We start from the raw sequence: 19776 nt of genomic DNA, 5'->3' as shown, positions 1-19776 counted from the left end.
TATGTGAAATCCCTAACCTTAACTTATTAGGGCGTGATGCTATTCAAGCACTAGATATTTCGGCAGATAAGTTCTTTTCTTCATCTTTACATGCTGTTCATCGTCACAACGACATAGATTTTAACTTGCAAAAATCATGTTCCAAGTTATGTGACCAATACGAAGACTTATTTAAACCTGAGTTAGGTTGTCTTCAGGATTACGAATTAGAGATTGAGTTTAACTCTGATTGTAAACCAGTGTTTTCAAAGCCCAGACCAGTGCCTTTCGCCATTCAAGAAGACTTAGCTCTTGCCTATGACGCCGGCATAGAAAAAGGTATCTGGACACCTGTACAATTTTGCGACTGGGGAACTCCTGTAGTACCAGTTCGCAAGGCTTCTACCGAAGGTAAGAAATCCAAATTAAGGGTTTGTGGTGACTATTCTTCGACAGTTAATCCACAACTTAAAACTCACAGGCACCCTTTGCCTCTTCCAGAGGATTTAATGCGTAAACTAGGGGGTGGCCACTGGCCACGGATTCACTAAGATTGACCTGGCAGATGCTTATAACCAGATTAGGTTAGGTCCAAAGAGTCGAAAAACATTGGCATTAAGTACCCATAGAGGGGTTTTACTGCAAAATGTTATGCCATTTGGCATCTCTTCTGCCCCAGGCCATTTCCAAAAGATAATGGATGATTTAACTAGTGACCTTCCAGGTGTAGCAGTCTACCTGGATGACATTTTGATAAGTGGAGCTACAGCGGAAGAGCATTTCCAGAACCTTAAACGACTACTCGATCGTTTATCTTCGAAAGGTCTTAGATGTAGGAAGGAAAAATGTAGATTTGCCCAGGCAAATGTCGAGTACTTAGGTCATGTTCTTTCTAAACAGGGGATTTCAAAGGGTCCTAAAGTCGATGCTGTGCTGAACATGCCTGCTCCTTCCAATGCTAGTACCTTACGTTCTTTTCTGGGGTCGGTTCAATTTTATTCTAAGTTTATGCCCCCAGATTTTTCTACGGTAGCGCAACCTTTATATCATTTAACCAAGAGTGGTGTTCCTTGGAGATGGGAACACAAAAAAAATGCGCTTTTGCAAAATTAAAAACGTTTCTTTCCGCAGACGATGTTCTCGTACACTGTAACCCGTTGCTTCCTTTAGGAATTGCATGCGACGCTTCAAGCGTGGGCATTGGCGCCACACTGTTTCACCGCTCCCCGGACGGAAGCGAGAAGCCAATAGCCAATGTGTCAAATCTTGACAAATTCTCAAAGAAACTACAGCCAAATCCAAAAGGAAGCTTTATCCATCATCTTCGCTTTGAAGAAATTTTACCAATACCTCTACGGTAGGAATTTTATTTTGGTAACAGATCATAAGCCTTTACTTTCACTTTTTGGTCCAGATAAACCTACCCCTTCGCTGGCGGCTAACCGGTTAGCACGCTGGGCGTTGTTTTTGAGTCAATTTAGTTATACTATAGAGTATCGCAAAACAACGCATCACCAAAATGCTGACGCCTTGAGCCGTCTTCCGTCCAACGATGACACAATTTTTGATGGGGAGGAAAGTGCAGATGATGTTGATATTGTCTGCGCAATTGATACGTTGGATTCGCAGGTTAGTCATTCCGATTCTTCTACTTTGCGCAAGGAAACTTCCAAGGATCCAGTCTTGTCTAAAATCATTCGCTTTACACAAGAAGGATGGCCTGCGAAATCAAATTCTAACGATCCAATCGAACAGTTTAGAAGAGTTGCTGATTCTCTAACAACATGTTATGGTTGTTTATTATATGGTTCTAGAGTAGTTATTCCTTTTAAACTCCGCAAAGATATTCTTTCTCTTTTACACGAAGGTCATTTCGGCATGCAGCGAATGAAACAGCTGGTCAGGACAGCAGTCTACCGGCCCAATATCGATGCGGACATTGTCGACCTCTGCCGAACATGTACTACATGTGGTGAGCATCAAGCTGCACCAAGCAAGGCTCCTATCCACCCATGGATAGCTCCAGAGAAGCCTTGGAGTCGAATTCATGTCGATCACGCTATTAATTTTTTAGGTTCCAATTGGCTTATTGTTCCGATGCTTATAGTAAGTATCCTTCTATTCACCCAACTTCTTCCGTATCGACGTCTGCTACTATTGATCTTTTAGAGCAGGATTTTGCCCATTTTGGATACCCCCACTCCATTGTCTCAGACAATGCGACTACGTTTTCCTCAGAAGACTTCAAGAATTATTGTAAAGCTAGGGGTATAGTCCACATCACTGGAGCACCATACCATCCAGCTACGAATGGTGCTGCAGAGCGTTTGGTGCGCACTTTCAAGCAGGCGTTGAGAAAATCGTCGTTACCGCCTAAAAGTGCCACCACTCAATTCTTGGTGCAGTTTCGCCGTACGCCTAATGCCAGTGGTTACTCTCCCAGTGAGTTATTAAACCACCGACAACTACGTACTAAATTAGATATTTTACTTCCTTCCTCAGCTCAGATCACGAAACCATCGACGAGTCCTTCGCCTCGGAAACAAAACCGGAAAACAATTAACTTCGATGTTGGTGATCCTTGTTATGCTTTATACTTTGGTTCCAGGCAAAGCCGAAGCCCTCGGTGGGTTCCTGCCGTCGTGGTGAAGCGACACGGAGTCGTAGTTTGCAGGTTCGAGTGGACCCTCGAGGTCCAATATGGAGACGCCACATCGACCAGCTACGTTCGCGTTACCTCACCGGAAGACGAGGACCCAGGAGAGACTACTTTCACGTCGTCATCGACAGCTGACGAGTTTCCAGTTCCATCGACGCCGATTGCGACCGAGGATTCATCGACACCGATTGCGACCGAGGATTCATCGACACCGATTGCGACCGAGGATTCATCGACGCCGATTGCGACCGAGGATTCATCGACGCCGATTACGACCGAGGATTCATCGACGCCGATTGCGACCGAGGATTCATCGACGCCGATTGCGACCGAGGATTCATCGACGCCGATTGCGACCGAGGATTCATCGACGCCGATTGCGACCGAGGATTCATCGACGCCGATTGCGACCGAGGATTCATCGACGCCGATTGCGACCGACGATCCATCATCGTCATCGCATCAAGAACAAACATTAAGGCGATCAAAGAGAAGACGCCAACCACCTCTTCGTTATGGGTGGTCATAAATTTTATTGGGGAGGTCTTATGTATTTTAGTTTATTTGCATTGAAACGATGTACTTTGTTTTCGTTTCCCTCAGGTCTTCTCTTTTGCTTAATATTCATCCGCCTGCTTTTGTTAATTGGCACTTCTCGTTTTGGGCTTACTTTGCAGGTTTCACACTATATATCTTGGTTGTGCAATTTTATAATAAAACATAATTCCAGTATGACTCTGATTGAATGAGCTAAAAACACAACATAGATTATGGCAATTGGGGCAGTTTTATGATTCAAATTTTATCATATTTTGTAACAACCAAAATTAACATGCACCGTAACAGTTGCATGAATAAACCAAATTAATTTTGGAAAAAAAAAACTGAATAATGTTAATACAGACAGTTTCATAGAAGGATTAATCAGATTGAAATAATTTCATATGGCTGGTGAGTGCCCAAATCAACCTGTTCAGTTACATGAATAAAAAAAAAAAAAAAAAAAAAACTTCGCCACTATCCAAACAACATGTCAATGTCAGTGCACAAATGAAAATTTTACAGTATATACTTTATGCAAAATTTTATTTTTCTAATTAAGACAGTTTACGGCTTTTTATTTAACATGGTTTGCCCAAATATTGGTACATTTTAACAAACATTAAGAAGTCCATGATACAACTCTTAAAAAACAAAATTTTCTGTTGCGGCTCTTGTAACGTTTTGGGTTGTGCAATGTGCATGCCTGGTTTACAGAGTTAGGCACATGTCATAGCCTATTTCTCTACTGGTTTGTGATGAAGACATTTACTTTCTTTTTTTCTTTTTTTTTGTTAATAATAACATGTTTTATTTTGCGCCCATTGCGACAACATACAGTACACTGCGATTACATATGCAACACAGCAGACGACTGGAAGCAGCAAAGGAACTATGCAGTTATCGAGTCAGCTGCTTCCATTGTTTTGGCATGCCTTGAAGTGTCTTGCCAAGACACAGCCGCGTGCTCTGGAGCGGTGTCGAACCAACGTCCTTTCGAGCGTCGCGCAGACGCTCTCACCACTCGGCAACGCAAGCCGGCTTTCATGAAAAAAAAGATGGAAAACGTCATACATAAACGTGATATTCGGCGTTGTTGGGATTGATCGCAACCTTCAAAACATTTGACCAGCGGTTCTCAAACTGGGCGCCGCGAAACTTTGCCAGGGGCGCCGTGAAAGCATGTGAAAGTTGTTGCGTTTTTCGCTGTTCTCCTCTCTCGCGTTTAAAATGTTGTGTTGTCGTCTATTGCATGTTTCTCAACCTGTTTTTCAGCTTAGGAACACTTTTGTAATTAAAAAGAAATTGAGAAACACCACAAGAAATTCAACGAAATTAACGTTATGTTGGGGCATAGCCTTATAATTACAATATTCACAATTTTTACTTATTTTAGTGTGATACTTGTGTTTATTTTCAGGAGCATAACTTTGAAATTAGGGCAGAAACTGACAAACAACAAACACGCACACACCTAGCCTACCATTGTAGGCCTACATGTAAGTTAACGCACGATTCTTGTGTTTCAAACAACAAACATGTATATTTTTTCTTTCTTTTTTTGCTTTTTTTTCATTAAGTAATAGAACCTCAAAACAATATCATTGTCAATGTCACAATAGTAAGTTTACTCAGATCAGTTCAGTTGTTTTTATTTCTGACCACCACAGCAAAAACACTACAATCTACACGTCAACATAGCAAAAATCTAGAAAAAGGTAGAAGCGACAAAACGTTAACGTTAAAACGTGTTTTAGAGTTTAGACCGATGCGCTTTTTAGGCCCATTTCGCAAAGTAAATAAGTCTTTGCAGAACAGCAGATGGTGTTTCTCGGATTTTTGTGCTGCTAGAATCAGTCAGAAGTTAATTAAAAGACTAGTTAGCCAAATTATTCAACTAGTATTGTTTGTAATACAAATCTAAATTTGCAAAATTTTGAATTCATTATGGCGCCGAGAGTGTTTATAAGTTTTCAAAGAGCGCCGTCAAAAAAAAAAAATGTTTGGGAACCGCTGCGCTATAACAACGGTGACAATCTGAGGAAGTTTGCAGCTCGTAAAATAGCGACAGAAGCTTAAGTAGCTCTTGAAGAATTCTTTCTAAATCGAGCGCCAGTGTAATGCAGACGCAGAACGCAGCTTGCAAAAGCAATGCAAGCCGACAAGATGACGCAATTGCTTATGGTGGCCGTGATTACCCGAAACCGCTACAAATCTGTATACAATTTCTTGAGTGTGTGCCATAAAAGGAATGTATTGTGATTAGAATTGTAAATGCAAAAAAAACGAACCGTTTTTTTTCAAAAAAACTTGGGCCAAAAAAACACGCTTTTTTTGTTTTTTTTTGTTTTTTTTTCATATTTTTCTGGAAAAGTTGCAAATTTTTTACAATTTGCAGCTTAGTTTCATTACAGTGCTCTTGAAAAACATTAAACTAGTAAAATTGGTTTTATTGGTGTGTTGAAATTCCTAAGTGTGTGTGCTTGGCAGCAGCATACGTTTTTTGCATAGCCCTATAGCCTACGTTGTTTCACTTTCTTTTTCATTCTCAGGCATGTTTGTGGCAGTAGACCTGACAAACCATGAATTAATGCAATTTGATATATGACAATGTAGATGAGTTAATTTCTTTTTCCTTTTATGGAAGTTAGCCTACGATGTTAGTATACCGGTAAGCCTACTGGTTATTCTTGTACACACTCAATGGGTTGACGAAATTTTGGCAAAAACAAGATGGCAGTATTCAGAACACACATTACCTTGTTTGTGGTAAGTTACTAATGCAAGCTATTGCCAATAGCTTGTTTAAACATGTTTTTTAAGTGATAGCTTAACAACGATGAATATGCTTTATAAATGTTGAAACAGAAGTATTCTTTTCGTGTGTTGTAAGGTCTTAGACATTTTGTCATTGATGCTTCCTGCAGATCATTTGTGACATAATGCAAGAGATCTTATCACTGATATTTTTAGCTGTCAAAAGTAAGTGCATTTGTCAGAAAAGGTTAATGTTCCTTTCAAATGCCCACCACCCATGTTAACTATTGCTAGTAACTACCAATCATGAATGAAGAAAGTTTCCCTTTAAAGTGGAGTTTTTCAGCACTGCTCGCAGTGTTCACATAGTGAATAAATGCTTCATAATACTTTTCCTGACAAGAATAAAGTTTTACCCATACTAGGCTACCGCAATGCAGGATAAAGATACAAAACAAACATCAAAGATGAAAACTTATTTTATTTGGGAACTACACTGGAGTAAAAAGGAGTGAGAATTGACTTCTTGTCGTTACGCACCAATAAAACCATGATGCGTAACTTTAATTTTTTTTTTTTTTTTTTATTGGGTGGAGGAAAGATTGATGAAAAGTTTGGCAAAAACAGAAAAGTGCTAAAGTCTCAAAGTCCTGAAAACTACAGTAGTTCAATTTGGATAGATAAGTGCAACCATACTTCTTTTAAAAATGTCTATGACAGCACAATGGTGTGATTAAGGGAAAACAAACATAACTATGACATCACAATGGAGTATTGAACCTCTTCAGGGAAAATAAAAAACATCAAAATTTTTCCATCTTTCACTACATTTAAATGTGATTTGGGCTAAAAGTTGGGGCTTTAGCACTACACTGTTTTTGCCAAACTTTTCATCAATTTTTCCTCTACCCGATTAAAAAAAAAATTTTTTTTTAAAGTTACGCATCATGGTTTTATTGGTGCATAACGACAAGAAGTTAATTTCTTTTTATCTGAAAAAATAGTTGCCAAAACTTGTTTTAATGTTCATAAACAAATAGCCCACCCCAGAAAACATGGGGTAGAGCTAAAAATTATCCAAATATGTTGAGCGGTTCTTGAGATATTGCCATTTTTCTGTAGCTCCTTATCTATGAAGCCACCTAGTGGCCAAGGTTACTTCACTTATAACTCGAGAACCGTTTGTGTGATTTTCATCAAGTTTGCACCAAATGCACATCAACTGGAACAACCTCTTGACGTTGTACTGGAAAAGGTGTGGAGTGCTGGTCAAAAGTGCCTTTGTTAAGTAGAAAAACAGGACACTGACCACCTGGTCCTAATATGCCCATTAACCAAAATCCCAGGTGGCTTCAAAACTGTACACGAGTGTGGTACTGCATTTAACAACTGGCTCGACCAAATTACAGACAATACTTGAGATGTGCCAACCATAGGACATTGTTACTGCTATTTCAGACGGTGAGAAATCTTTATGGCTCGTGTGTCGAGACTTGGGATCTACAAAATTGCAATGAAAAAATAGGCGTATACCAGACATATAGTCTGATTTAAAGTAAGTTATACGAGTTATGAGACTGTTTCTTTGTTGAAAGAGACGCTATTGCAATGAGTTTACCCTAATTGCTGCATATTGTGACACTTAATGTCAAAATAGGTAAAAAAAACAAAAAAAAAACGAATAAAAAACAAAAAAAACGATAAAAAACAAAAAAAACGAGCTCGTTTTTTTTAAAAACAAAAAAAAACGTTTTTTTTACATCTCTAATTGTGATGCATTTGGGTTGAGCGGGTCTTGAAAAAAGCAAAGTTAATAACTGCTATGCAAAAATAATGAAATTGGTAATGTAACGTAAAAGAACTGCTCATCCAGCAAGCTGGTGCTATAGAGAGAAGTTCAATTGCGGATCCATATGATGCACTGCCTGGTAATTCTATATTCAAGGAAGATGTACGACGAGTCCAAACTACGCCAAGTTTCGTGTTGCATATCGCGATTTGGAATATCAAATTCTCCTCAGTACAACTTTATAACAGGTAGGCTATATCAATTTTTTCAAAAGTTCAGTTCAAAGAATACAGCAGTTATACTATTAGAGCCTTTTATACTAAAGTATTTTTGAGTCTAAATAATTATTATCTATATGAAGCGAGATGTTTTTGCAAAAGTAGCCTATCAATCTACATTACTATTTTTTATCTTGCCAAAATTAATATTCCTAGCTGTATCATAAATAAAAGAAAAAATAATCATTTCCACCAGGCTTACAAAATTGAAAATCTATATTTGCTAAAAAAATGCCGAAAAAACATGGGCTACGCTAATGTTAACTTTCAATAGCGGCCAAGTGGGCTCCGAAAAAACCTTGCTTATAAATTTAGCTACTGCTAGTAAGCTATAATTGCACGTGAGCTAATTCAAGCACGTAGTGGCCTTCATTTCATGTAAGACCATTACATTACATTCTAAGATTTCCATATAACACAACTGCAGTGAGTAGCTAGTAGACTACCTAAGAAAACAATAGAAGGTGCAATCAATTGGCGAGTTATGTTTTAACATATTGTCAATAAAATGATGCTTTTATACAGCAACTTTTTATCATGGTACCGGTAAATAAAACCTGAATTGATTAGCCCATGGCCACCTAAAGATACGGCCTGATTTGTCACATTGTGCAGAAATTTCCAGGTTTTTCTAACTTTGGGCGAACGTTTAAATAAATTTTTCTAAAAATTAGATTTTTACGCTTTCTTTATTCTTTTCCCCAGATGACACAATAGGTTTTAACATTCTCACATGTTGAAAAACAAAGAAAATTTGATTTCGAAGATTTTAGTCAGACTGTTAATTTTCAATAACAGTCTGATTTTGCGTATTTCAACTTACTTTTTCTCATTTGCTACTGCTTCCCCAAGGCAACAAAAAAGTTTTATGTCATTAGGAAACCGCAAAAAGTAAAAACATCTCAAAAAATGTCAGTCAAGCACTAGCAGTAGCCTAATCAAAATCTGCAAAATGTGACAAATCAGGCCGCATCTCCAGGTGGCCATGATTAGCCTAGCTAGCAATTTCGTCTTTTATTTTATCGATTAGCTACTTGTATAGTGATAATTTTTCAAAAGGAAATAGCATTATTAAGGTAGGCCTAAATGTAGCCTACTTTAAATTTTTAGTGAAAAACGGCAATGATTGCCTTTGGTCTAGAAAATAATTGATGCACAAGTCTTTAAACCGGAAAAGCTTTCTCCAATAGTAAACCTACGGACTACGGTTGATAAACATTCGAAAATGGATTTTAATAAACAAACGACAGTTATTCAATTCTTGGCATGGACGATGCAGTTGCGCAGCAAACTTTTGAGAATAGTTTTCACCAGTGACGCCAAGCGGATGATTTGTTTTGCTTATGACAACGAAAAACATTATATAATAAACGAAAAACTTTATAGCTTACTGCCAGCGTCGGTGGTTCAATGACTCCACAAGTCAGCCTAAAAGGAATTATCGGAAATAAGCTGAAAAGAATTTCTTGTAATTTACCAAAAACGCATATTATTAAGCTAGAAACAACGAAGCTTTTTAACTTCACTTAACCACAAATGTGCTTTCGGCATCTAAGTTCCAAACTTTTTTGCAAAGCTACAGTATTTTTAGTGCCGAAGGCTTAGTACAATGAGAACCTTATCTTCTCACCCTACATTTGAATCAAGTATGAGACCACCGTTACCAATTTGACCTAAAGTTTCTCCAACTTATTTTTGCACAGTTCAATGGCATTGTGTTTGGTGTGATCTCAAGCAACCTATCAAATTTCCATATGCAAAATCCTAAGTAGGGGAAGGTGGGGTAAAGTGGAATACCTAAGGGTTAATTCAGCACAGTTCACTGATTTTGCCAAAAAAATTAACTTTTTTTATTTCACAACTGCAGTTCATAAGTCCATTAGGAATCAAACTTTGAAGAAATTTTTTAAAAACAGAGTTCACAGATAAAGTTGTCATCCTTTTCATTACAACCAGCGCAGGCTTCATGCGCCCACCGCAAACATTTGGAACACTGGATCCACCCATCATTCTCTGATGATTTTGAATACATTTCGTTGCAGTAAAAACATTCAGCATCAGTGTTATTTTCACCTTCATTGATAGTGTCTTGCTTCTGATGCGTTGGTGATCTGGAAGCTTTCTTTACAGACCGCTTTTTCGAGGATCCTGCTTTTCTGCTGCCACCTGATACAGAAGATCGGCTAAGTTTCACTGCGGTCAACTGATTCTTGTACGGCGAACTTGTCAAAATAGCAGTTGCACCTCTCTTAGATTGCTTCTTTTGGCGAATATCTTTTGCTTTTGGCATAGGAAGCAGTTTAGCAGGACTTCTAATCGTGAAACTGGAATTTGCATCTTGAGAAGAGCACTGTAGGCCTACATCTATCGGCTGTGTGGGTAACGATTCAGTCATCTCCAGATGACCGGTTATATCTGGGCTTACATGGTCGATGATAGTTAAACTAGTCTCAACATTGCCTGAGTAAGATTCTGTGTTGGATGTAGCAGGATCAAAAGGAATAGGCCTATCAATAACATCCGATGGAGCAAAGTCAGCCTCTCCAAAAACTTCAGGATTGTATGGTAAAATTCCACATTTCTTGAAACCGTTGATGGCATTGGTAGCAGTTGACGCACGGATATAGGCATTTCCAAATAATTTTTCAATTTGAAATTGCGTTACCGCTCTCCCCGGATTGTCTCTAAAGAATTTCTCTATCTCTTGTAAGTAAAAAGTGTTCAGAGGAAACATAAATGTTACATCCAAGGGCTGCAGTCTGTGACTACAATGAGGGGGTAAGCACAAAACAGTAACATGATTTTCTCTTGCCATGTCAATGAATTGTAAGTTTCTGGTTTGAGTCATATGACCATCTAGGATGAGGAGAACAGGATGTTCTTCAGTTGGTTTAACAAACGACAAAAAGTGCTCAAACCAAGAAGTAAAAATATCAAGCTGCATCCACCCAGAAGGATGGCATGAATAACCAGTGCCAGGAGGAGTTCCATCAAGCAATTCTGCTTTCATACGCTGCCATGGAAATATGAGATAAGGTGGGACATAACCTCCACCAGCAGACATGCAAATCACTGCAGTGCATAATGTGCCTCTTTCTGCAGAGGTAATACTTTCAACCTGCTTTTTCCCCTTCATTGCAAACACCTTAGATTGCTTTGTCTGAACTGTTGTAATTCTAGTTTCGTCGACATTAAACACATTGTGTGCCTTAAAATGATACAAGTCCATCACTTCTGCTAGGAGAGCAAAAAACTTGCCGACACTCACACGATTAAACCCTCTAGCACGAGCAGCACTAGTTGGTTCTGGTGTGCGAAGGCTTAATTGAGGATTGCGTTGAAGAAATCCACTTACCCAATCAGGTCCAGCAAGTCTCTTTTCCATGCTGAAGTTATGTTTGATGTGATTTTTTTGTGCCAGTTCAAATGCAAGTGATTGGAGGTGTTTCCTTGTAACCCCAAAGAATCTTCGTTCAAGTTCAAGCACATGTGCAACTAACTCTTTTTCCTGGGCTTTCGAAAATGTTGAATGAAACCTTCCAAGTCCCTTTTTGCTTTCAGTGGCATTAATATTATTTCCTTTAACTCTTCTTCTAAGTGTGGTCTTGGGAACTCCGTAATCTTTGCTTGCTTTGAGGTAACCCATTTTCTTTTCGTTTACTGCCTGAATAGCCGCAGCCATAGCCTCTTCGGTCCAAGATTGTTGGGTGGATGTCCTTTGGTGATAACGAGGCATTCTAAAAAACAAGAATACAACTAAGTTAAGAACCAGCTCATCTACTCGATCATGATTGGTGGGATATCAGAACAACTATCCACTTGAGTGCTAATTAGGCCTACACAGCTGTTGTGTGAAATATGAGATAAGGTGGGACATAACCTCCACCAGCAGACATGCAAACCACTGCAGTGCATAATGTGCCTCTTTCTGCAGAGGTAATACTTTCAACCTGCTTTTTCCCCTTCATTGCAAACACCTTAGATTGCTTTGTCTGAACTGTTGTAATTCCAGTTTCGTCGACATTAAACACATTGTGTGCCTTAAAATGATACAAGTCCATCACTTCTGCTAGGAGAGCAAAAAACTTGCCGACACTCACACGATTAAACCCTCTAGCACGAGCAGCACTAGTTGGTTCTGGTGTGCGAAGGCTTAATTGAGGATTGCGTTGAAGAAATCCACTTACCCAATCAGGACCAGCAAGTCTCTTTTCCATGCTGAAGTTATGTTTGATGTGATTTTTTTGTGCCAGTTCAAATGCAAGTGATTGGAGGTGTTTCCTTGTAACCCCAAAGAATCTTCGTTCAAGTTCAAGCACATGTGCAACTAACTCTTTTTCCTGGGCTTTCGAAAATGTTGAATGAAACCTTCCAAGTCCCTTTTTGCTTTCAGTGGCATTAATATTATTTCCTTTAACTCTTCTTCTAAGTGTGGTCTTGGGAACTCCGTAATCTTTGCTTGCTTTGAGGTAACCCATTTTCTTTTCGTTTACTGCCTGAATAGCCGCAGCCATAGCCTCTTCGGTCCAAGATTGTTGGGTGGATGTCCTTTGGTGATAACGAGGCATTCTAAAAAACAAGAATACAACTAAGTTAAGAACCAGCTCATCTACTCGATCATGATTGGTGGGATATCAGAACAACTATCCACTTGAGTGCTAATTAGGCCTACACAGCTGTTGTGTGAAATATGAGATAAGGTGGGACATAACCTCCACCAGCAGACATGCAAATCACTGCAGTGCATAATGTGCCTCTTTCTGCAGAGGTAATACTTTCAACCTGCTTTTTCCCCTTCATTGCAAACACCTTAGATTGCTTTGTCTGAACTGTTGTAATTCCAGTTTCGTCGACATTAAACACATTGTGTGCCTTAAAATGATACAAGTCCATCACTTCTGCTAGGAGAGCAAAAAACTTGCCGACACTCACACGATTAAACCCTCTAGCACGAGCAGCACTAGTTGGTTCTGGTGTGCGAAGGCTTAATTGAGGATTGCGTTGAAGAAATCCACTTACCCAATCAGGACCAGCAAGTCTCTTTTCCATGCTGAAGTTAAGTTTGATGTGATTTTTTTGTGCCAGTTCAAATGCAAGTGATTGGAGGTGTTTCCTTGTAACCCCAAAGAATCTTCGTTCAAGTTCAAGCACATGTGCAACTAACTCTTTTTCCTGGGCTTTCGAAAATGTTGAATGAAACCTTCCAAGTCCCTTTTTGCTTTCAGTGGCATTAATATTATTTCCTTTAACTCTTCTTCTAATAGTCTGGTCAGTTATGCACATTTCGGTGCAAACTTGGGTAGACATTTTTCACCTATATTTTCGAGTTGCTTAGGTGCAGTAGATGTAAAAACCGTCTGGAGCCCGAAAATTTCGGGGGTGGAAAGTGCCCAAACGGCTGCTCCCACTTTTGGGGCTACAAGGCAATGAAGCGCATACAAGAAAATGTCAAAATGTTTTAAATTATAGCATGTGGGTAGTCAATTTAGGGTAATTTGGCCCAAAAAATCGTTTAAAAGCACCTATTTTCATCTAAAATCATCACAGAGCCAGTTATTTACATTAAAATAGCGAAAAATTGCAAAAAAAACGTCAAAAAGCACAATATTTTGCAAATGGTTAGTTGGTTACCGTACCGTATATAATATAGTTGTTGTTTGTTTTACTCAATGAAATGATCTTCTTCAGTGTCATGCTACACTGCACATTGTCTCTTACAGGTACAAAAACTAAGGCATTGCAACCCTGATTTTGCACATTGACAGGTGTCACATTTAGCTATCTTGCACTTGCAAGTCTTCGTCAGTCTTTCTAAATGTTGTGCTGTTGCAACTGTTGTCCACTGAATGCTCAGCTCATTCTGCAATTTAACCCAACCTCAATGTTCAAACAGACTGATTTATAGTGTTTCCCCATAATTATCCATCCTGCCTGATACGCGCTGCAATGAACATGTAGAGTCAGGGCATCAAGTGTAAGTGGAAGGTCCCTTAATTCATTCGATGATGATGAGACGAACAGCTCTTACCAAAGTCGATTCAAGTTGGCCTCTTTTTTTGCATATGCAAATGAAACAAAATCAGCAATATCTGACATGCTCTCAGTCAGACATGCTTCTGATGGTAGCCAGCTGAAGCTTTGGAAAACTCTTGTGAGTTGTTCCACTTTAGGATATTGCTTCCACATATGGAACCAGCTGCGTTTAGAAATTAGGTAAAAGGAGCTTGTTGCATCTCCTCCAGCAAATGCATGAAAAAACAATATACCCAAGTCGTGACCAATGATGCTCTTTGCTGATGTCAGCAATAAGTTGGTTCAATCTCGTTTTGTTTGCCGAGTTCGTAAGATATGAGCCAGAAAAGTTTGGCGGTAAGAGATCCTTTTTTTCAAACTTAAGTTCTGGGTTAGTGTCCGACCCACGTTGTTTCCTTGTAATGCTATTTATGCTTAAGGCGTGGTATTGATCTGCAACCAAGTCAATTCTGTGCTGCTTTTCTCCCATGCTGGCTGTCTCATTTAAGACCATTATTGTAAATTCCTCAAATGTAGAATTCTTTTCCACGGCAGCAGCTTTAGCTCGAATGATGACAGAAAGATCAACCACAAGCTCATCTGCCTTTTCTGGATAAGTGACTGACTTGCTTGTCAAGCAATCAATGATCCTTGATTTTGGGTTGTGATATAGTAAGCCATCTTTGGTTGCCAGGCACTCTGGTAACCCTAAAAATACAGACATTAAGAATTGTACGCATATTACGAAATACTTTCAACTAATTTGCAGGCTAACAATAAAACAAAACTACAGAAAAAGTAGACATAAAGAATATAAAAGGCCTTCTTTCAAACCTGTAAATTCGAAGCAAAAAACATCTATTGCAAGTTCTTTCCTGTTCCAACAGGCATCACGAAGTTTGTTCATCATTGCAGGATGAAACATCACTTTGGGGCATTCCATTTGAATTTTCCCAGCAGTGCTTGGCAACTTCAAAGCGTTCTTTCTGATTGGTGTTTTTATTACCCTGAACATGGACTATGCCAACCCAATAAATCGCGAGGTGTGGAGGGGAAGACTTCGTTCTCGACAGACAGCCTCAGGCCACACCCTCGACATGAGGATTAATTCATGGCCTGTATAATCAAAATTGGTTGATGATGATGATTACATCATCTGTCCCTTCAACAAAACGGGTTTTCTTGAAGTTGTTGTAGGCTACTGTGCCTTTCCCAAGTCAAAGATTTTCTTACAATCAACAGTAACCTCTACTGGAAAAATGGCCGACGAGTTCAGCTTTGTAAACTGTTGTTGCCTGCTGAATGGGTTAATGTGGAGCTTTTTGTATATCTTTTAACAGTCCTGCACAAACTGCTCGATAAATGCCGCTGAACATTCTTTGTGTTGCTTGGTCATAGTATTATTCTTACCATTGACTTTCTCCAGGTAGTGAAGCATCTCTGGAAGAGATATCTCGATCTTGCGTAGAAAGTCTAGATCTTCCTTGTTGACCAGATTGATATATCCTCCTTGGGATGCTTTACTTGTTTGTTGTTTTGCTCGTGGCGCTGGTCAAACGCTACTTTGAAGAATTGCTGTCTCAAAATTTACAACAACGTGACCAGCCATAAAGTGTTCAAACAAATAGAATGTGTAACACTTCGATTTATCTTAAGTTTTGTATGAAGACTGACGACCACCTAGCATAATTGATGTGATCCAATTGTTCCAGACAATTGTTCACCTAATCAAACGTCATATAAAAACCGTTCAAGTCTACTGAATCTTACGTCATGGAAATTCCTAAAACATGAGCCAAAATTGCACCATCGTTCGTAAGACTTGCGTCAAACCTGTTTAAACTGGTTTAAACCTGTTTCAGTTTGAAACCTGTTTAAACATGAAATATTGCGTCACACGAACTGCTGACGTGCCTTTGAGTTATCACAAATTTTTCTGATTCATTCTTGAAGTTGTTTGTTGGAAGTCGGTCGCACATTTAACTGGTTTATTTGGTGCTTGCTAGCTGGACAAATTCTCCGTCTTTTATCCAAGTAATCTGTATCGTAGTGACAGTTTTTTTAGAGGTGTACGGCGTTGCATCTCGATTTCGATAGCCGCGGGCTAATTTTACAGGAATACACTTATTGAATAGACGTTTCAAGGAGTGTTTCTTTTTCGGTCACTACATGCAGACAAACGGATCCGGGAACTTTATGTTACAATTTTCCCACGAAGAGATTATGGTTTACCGCTGTGACCACCAATGCAAAAAAATGGAGGAGGCTATTAATTCTTCGATTGTGCCTATGAAAAGTGGAAGGTTAGCCTCTCGCAAGGATCTCACGTACAATAGAACTGTTTTTATGATTTGTAAAATGTTGAACCAATACTTGAACATTGTACTTTCATTACTTTTAGACAACCAATCTTGGAATGATTGTTGTCCGTCTTCATGTTCTGATAGTTCATAAGCATCCTTTGAAAGTTTTTTCAAGCATACTGCTGTCATTTGCAAAGCGTATCTTGCTTTTTTAATGTGGTTCACATCACATATGGCATTGGTCAATCCGACAGTATGTAAAGCAGTCGAGTTGATAATCGTATCAAGACCAGTGCCTTTCAGCAGCTGTCCAACACAGAGTAGAGCAGTATGTTCAATATGCAATCCACCTAGGAAACAAAAGTAATCGTCTTGGTTTGGACATAACCACTGTATCTGTTTCTTCATTGCGTACAGTGGTTGATCTGAACAGTGAACAACCAACAGCGACCTGGCCGGGATTCAGATATGCTGTATAATCTTTGGCAATGCTCATAATGTGTAGTTGCAAATCCCAGCTATGACTCACATGGTCGATTATTGGAAGAATGCTATTGATTGTTGTGATGTTTGCAGTTTGATCTCTTGCTTTAGTTGTATGGTATGCAACCCATGAAGGAGGAGTACCGGTACTGTAATCTTCTTCTTCCCTTTGCATTGTAGTAATTGCTGACAGCATCCTTCACATTCAGCAGTAATCTTCTTCACTGTTTTGTTGTTGGAGTATCAGTTGAATGTTTTCTTTAAATGATTCTTCAAAGTCATGCATAGTGTATTTTGTCATATTCTGGCTGCTTCTGGCAAATTAGTGTAATCAGGATGGTGAAATGATTGAAATGGTGAAACAACGTTGACAACTGTCGTACAATTACACTTGAAGCAAGTCAGAACCACAAAAGTGATAGCTTGTTTATTCTAACGCTAATCAGTTTTCATAGCCTATTGGATAGTTATTACACTGCCTGGTTTGTATCAATATTAGGTCATATTATATGAGACAAACAAAAGATGTACCATACCGTAACTCAGAAAGATTAAAATTCTTGCAATGGTGTGTCTATTGACTGAATAAAGGGAAGTCAAACTTTTCTATTCTCTGCTGGAAATAGACTAAACAAAAGAGGAATCCAATTTTTGTATTCCCTGTAGGGAATAGTAGGCCTATAGTTGGATTTTCTCTTTTGTGACTGACTGGTGCAAATGCAATTCAAAACTAAATTCTCACCCCTTTCACTGCCCAGGTTACTGTAAACTTGCCTCCCGCTTTCGCATATTGCCACGTAGCCTACACAAAAACGGTCATTTTATCCATACGGTTTTAGTGTTTTGGACAACTGTTGTCCATTATCTGCTTCAATGATTTGTTTTGGGTTAAAACTGATGCTTCCAAACGGTTTTTCAGGTCAAATTACCCCCAAACAAGTACTCATATGCCATTTAAAAAAAATAAAACAATTTTTCTACATGCGCTCTAGCCGTCACTACCCCCCAAACGGGAGCGGCATTTTGGGGACCTTCCACCCCCGAAATTTTCGGGCTCCAGACGGATTTTGAGTCTGATGTGTCTAAGGAACTTGAAAATGCATATGAAAAATGTCTACCCAAATTTGCACAAAACAGCCCTAAAACGTGCATAACTGACCAGACTATAAGTGTGGTCTTGGGAACTCCGTAATCTTTGCTTGCTTTGAGGTAACCCATTTTCTTTTCGTTTACTGCCTGAATAGCCGCAGCCATAGCCTCTTCGGTCCAAGATTGTTGGGTGGATGTCCTTTGGTGATAACGAGGCATTCTAAAAAACAAGAATACAACTAAGTTAAGAACCAGCTCATCTACTCGATCATGATTGGTGGGATATCAGAACAACTATCCACTTGAGTGCTAATTAGGCCTACACAGCTGTTGTGTGAAATATCCTACAAGATTATAAGTAACACAGCACCTAATTCGGTCAAGAAATCATAAACAAGAAAAATATTTAAGATGGGGTAAAGTGGACCACCACTGGTCCACTTTACCCCATCTCTACATTACTATTAATTTAACTGTTGGCCAAATTTAGGCTAGTCAGCAACAAGAGTGAATCTACGTAATGCGTACGTGATATAGTGAGGCTCATTTTTATCATTCAAAAGAACTTCTACCTTATGCACATAAGATACGATTTAAGTTACCATACATACCTTTCAATAGATCAGAGGGTGCAAAAAGTAATTTCCGTGCTTTTTTGTGTCTTCTAAACCATGAAACCTTGAATAATGGTGTGTGCAGCTACTTTTCGTCATGCTTCACTAAACCTAATGGTATCCGCACAGTAGTGAAACTTTAATAGAAAAAAAAGGCGGGGTGCCACTTTACCCCGTTGGTCCACTTTACCCCACCTTCCCCCTATAGGCTAGTTCCCCACATAAAAATTTTAACGTAGCCTAGGCCTAAACTGAAATCCCTTCAAGAGAGGAGACAAGGCAAATGTCTCATTGCTATTAAACTTTGTGAACATTTTTTTTTGTTTGTTTGATTATCTTTATCCTGCATTGCGGGAAAGCGGACTTGAGCGCTATGCATCGGTGTACGCCTTCCGACGTACACCTGACCCACGCTGCAGCCGACTGCAATGTCTGTTTCCGGTTGTCTACTCTACTTATGACTTATATTTGGTAGCCTACTACCCATCACTCGAAATCGATCACTGGGTAAAGACAATTATCGTAAAGTTTCTTGTCCAGAGAAACAACAGCAAGTGCGGGTGGCTGGAGTCGAACATGTAGGCTCTCGACTGCGAGCCCAACGCGCTAACCACTCGGCCACTGCTGCCGACGTGTTTATTGTAGGCTAACTAGCCCATTGATGATCAGTAGCTACCTAATAGGTTAGGTGGCTACCTAATAGGAGGTGGCTACCTAATAGGTTAGGCTACAGGTGTTCATAGGCAAAGGGTGCAACGTCAACCCAAAACTTTTCAATTACCGGTAGTCAAAAATCTGGGCAAGAAATTTCAGTATGTTTCAAAAATTTCATTAAGATTAAACTTAGGCCTACTTTTGATTTTTTGCTCAAATAATGGTTAGATAGGCCTACCATATTTTCATCACCCAAAAAGAGGACAGGTTTAGTAAGCAAGTAAAATGCCAGTGGATTTTTACGTTTAAACAATTTTTACATCTTATTAGATCAGGGGTTCCCAACTCTTTTTACACCGTGGCCCCCTTTGAAAATTTTCAAAAATCAATGGCCCCCTATTTTTCTCAACCTATTGAAAAACTCAAGAGGAGACATTTTAATTAAAAAACTTGTTTATACAGTAACCGGTACTAGTATTTTTATTAAATTTTAATTTATTTGTTTTGTTATATAGTGTTGGATTAAAAAAAAATATTATTTTTCAATTTTTTTCATGGCCCCCTTGAAAAAGTCTTATGGCCCACTAGGGGGCTATGGCCCCCATGTTGGGAACCCCTG

General features: G+C 39.1%; 1 protein-coding gene and 2 pseudogenes across 1 annotated transcript; all 3 read right to left on the bottom strand.

Annotated features, from left to right (window-relative positions):
• Positions 1-9881: 9881 nt before the first annotated feature.
• On the bottom strand, positions 9882-11738 carry LOC145765438 (uncharacterized; annotated as a pseudogene).
• A 100-nt stretch (positions 11739-11838) lies between these two features.
• On the bottom strand, positions 11839-12570 carry LOC145765428 (uncharacterized). Its single transcript, XM_082577252.1, has one exon. The coding sequence runs from the start codon at positions 12568-12570 to the stop codon at positions 11839-11841; it is 732 nt and encodes a 243-aa protein (XP_082433378.1).
• A 100-nt stretch (positions 12571-12670) lies between these two features.
• On the bottom strand, positions 12671-18108 carry LOC145765417 (uncharacterized; annotated as a pseudogene).
• Between the last annotated feature and the right edge of the window lie 1668 nt (positions 18109-19776).

Source organism: Aplidium turbinatum, chromosome 1, assembly GCF_918807975.1.
Source record: "Aplidium turbinatum chromosome 1, kaAplTurb1.1, whole genome shotgun sequence".
NCBI lineage: Eukaryota > Metazoa > Chordata > Ascidiacea > Aplousobranchia > Polyclinidae > Aplidium > Aplidium turbinatum.
This window is presented reverse-complemented; position numbering and strand designations above follow the sequence as displayed.

Coding starts and splice junctions, on each gene's coding strand:
- LOC145765428 (XM_082577252.1), bottom strand. CDS start 12,570: ATGCCTCGTTATCACCAAAGGACATCCACCCAACAATCTTGGACCGAA.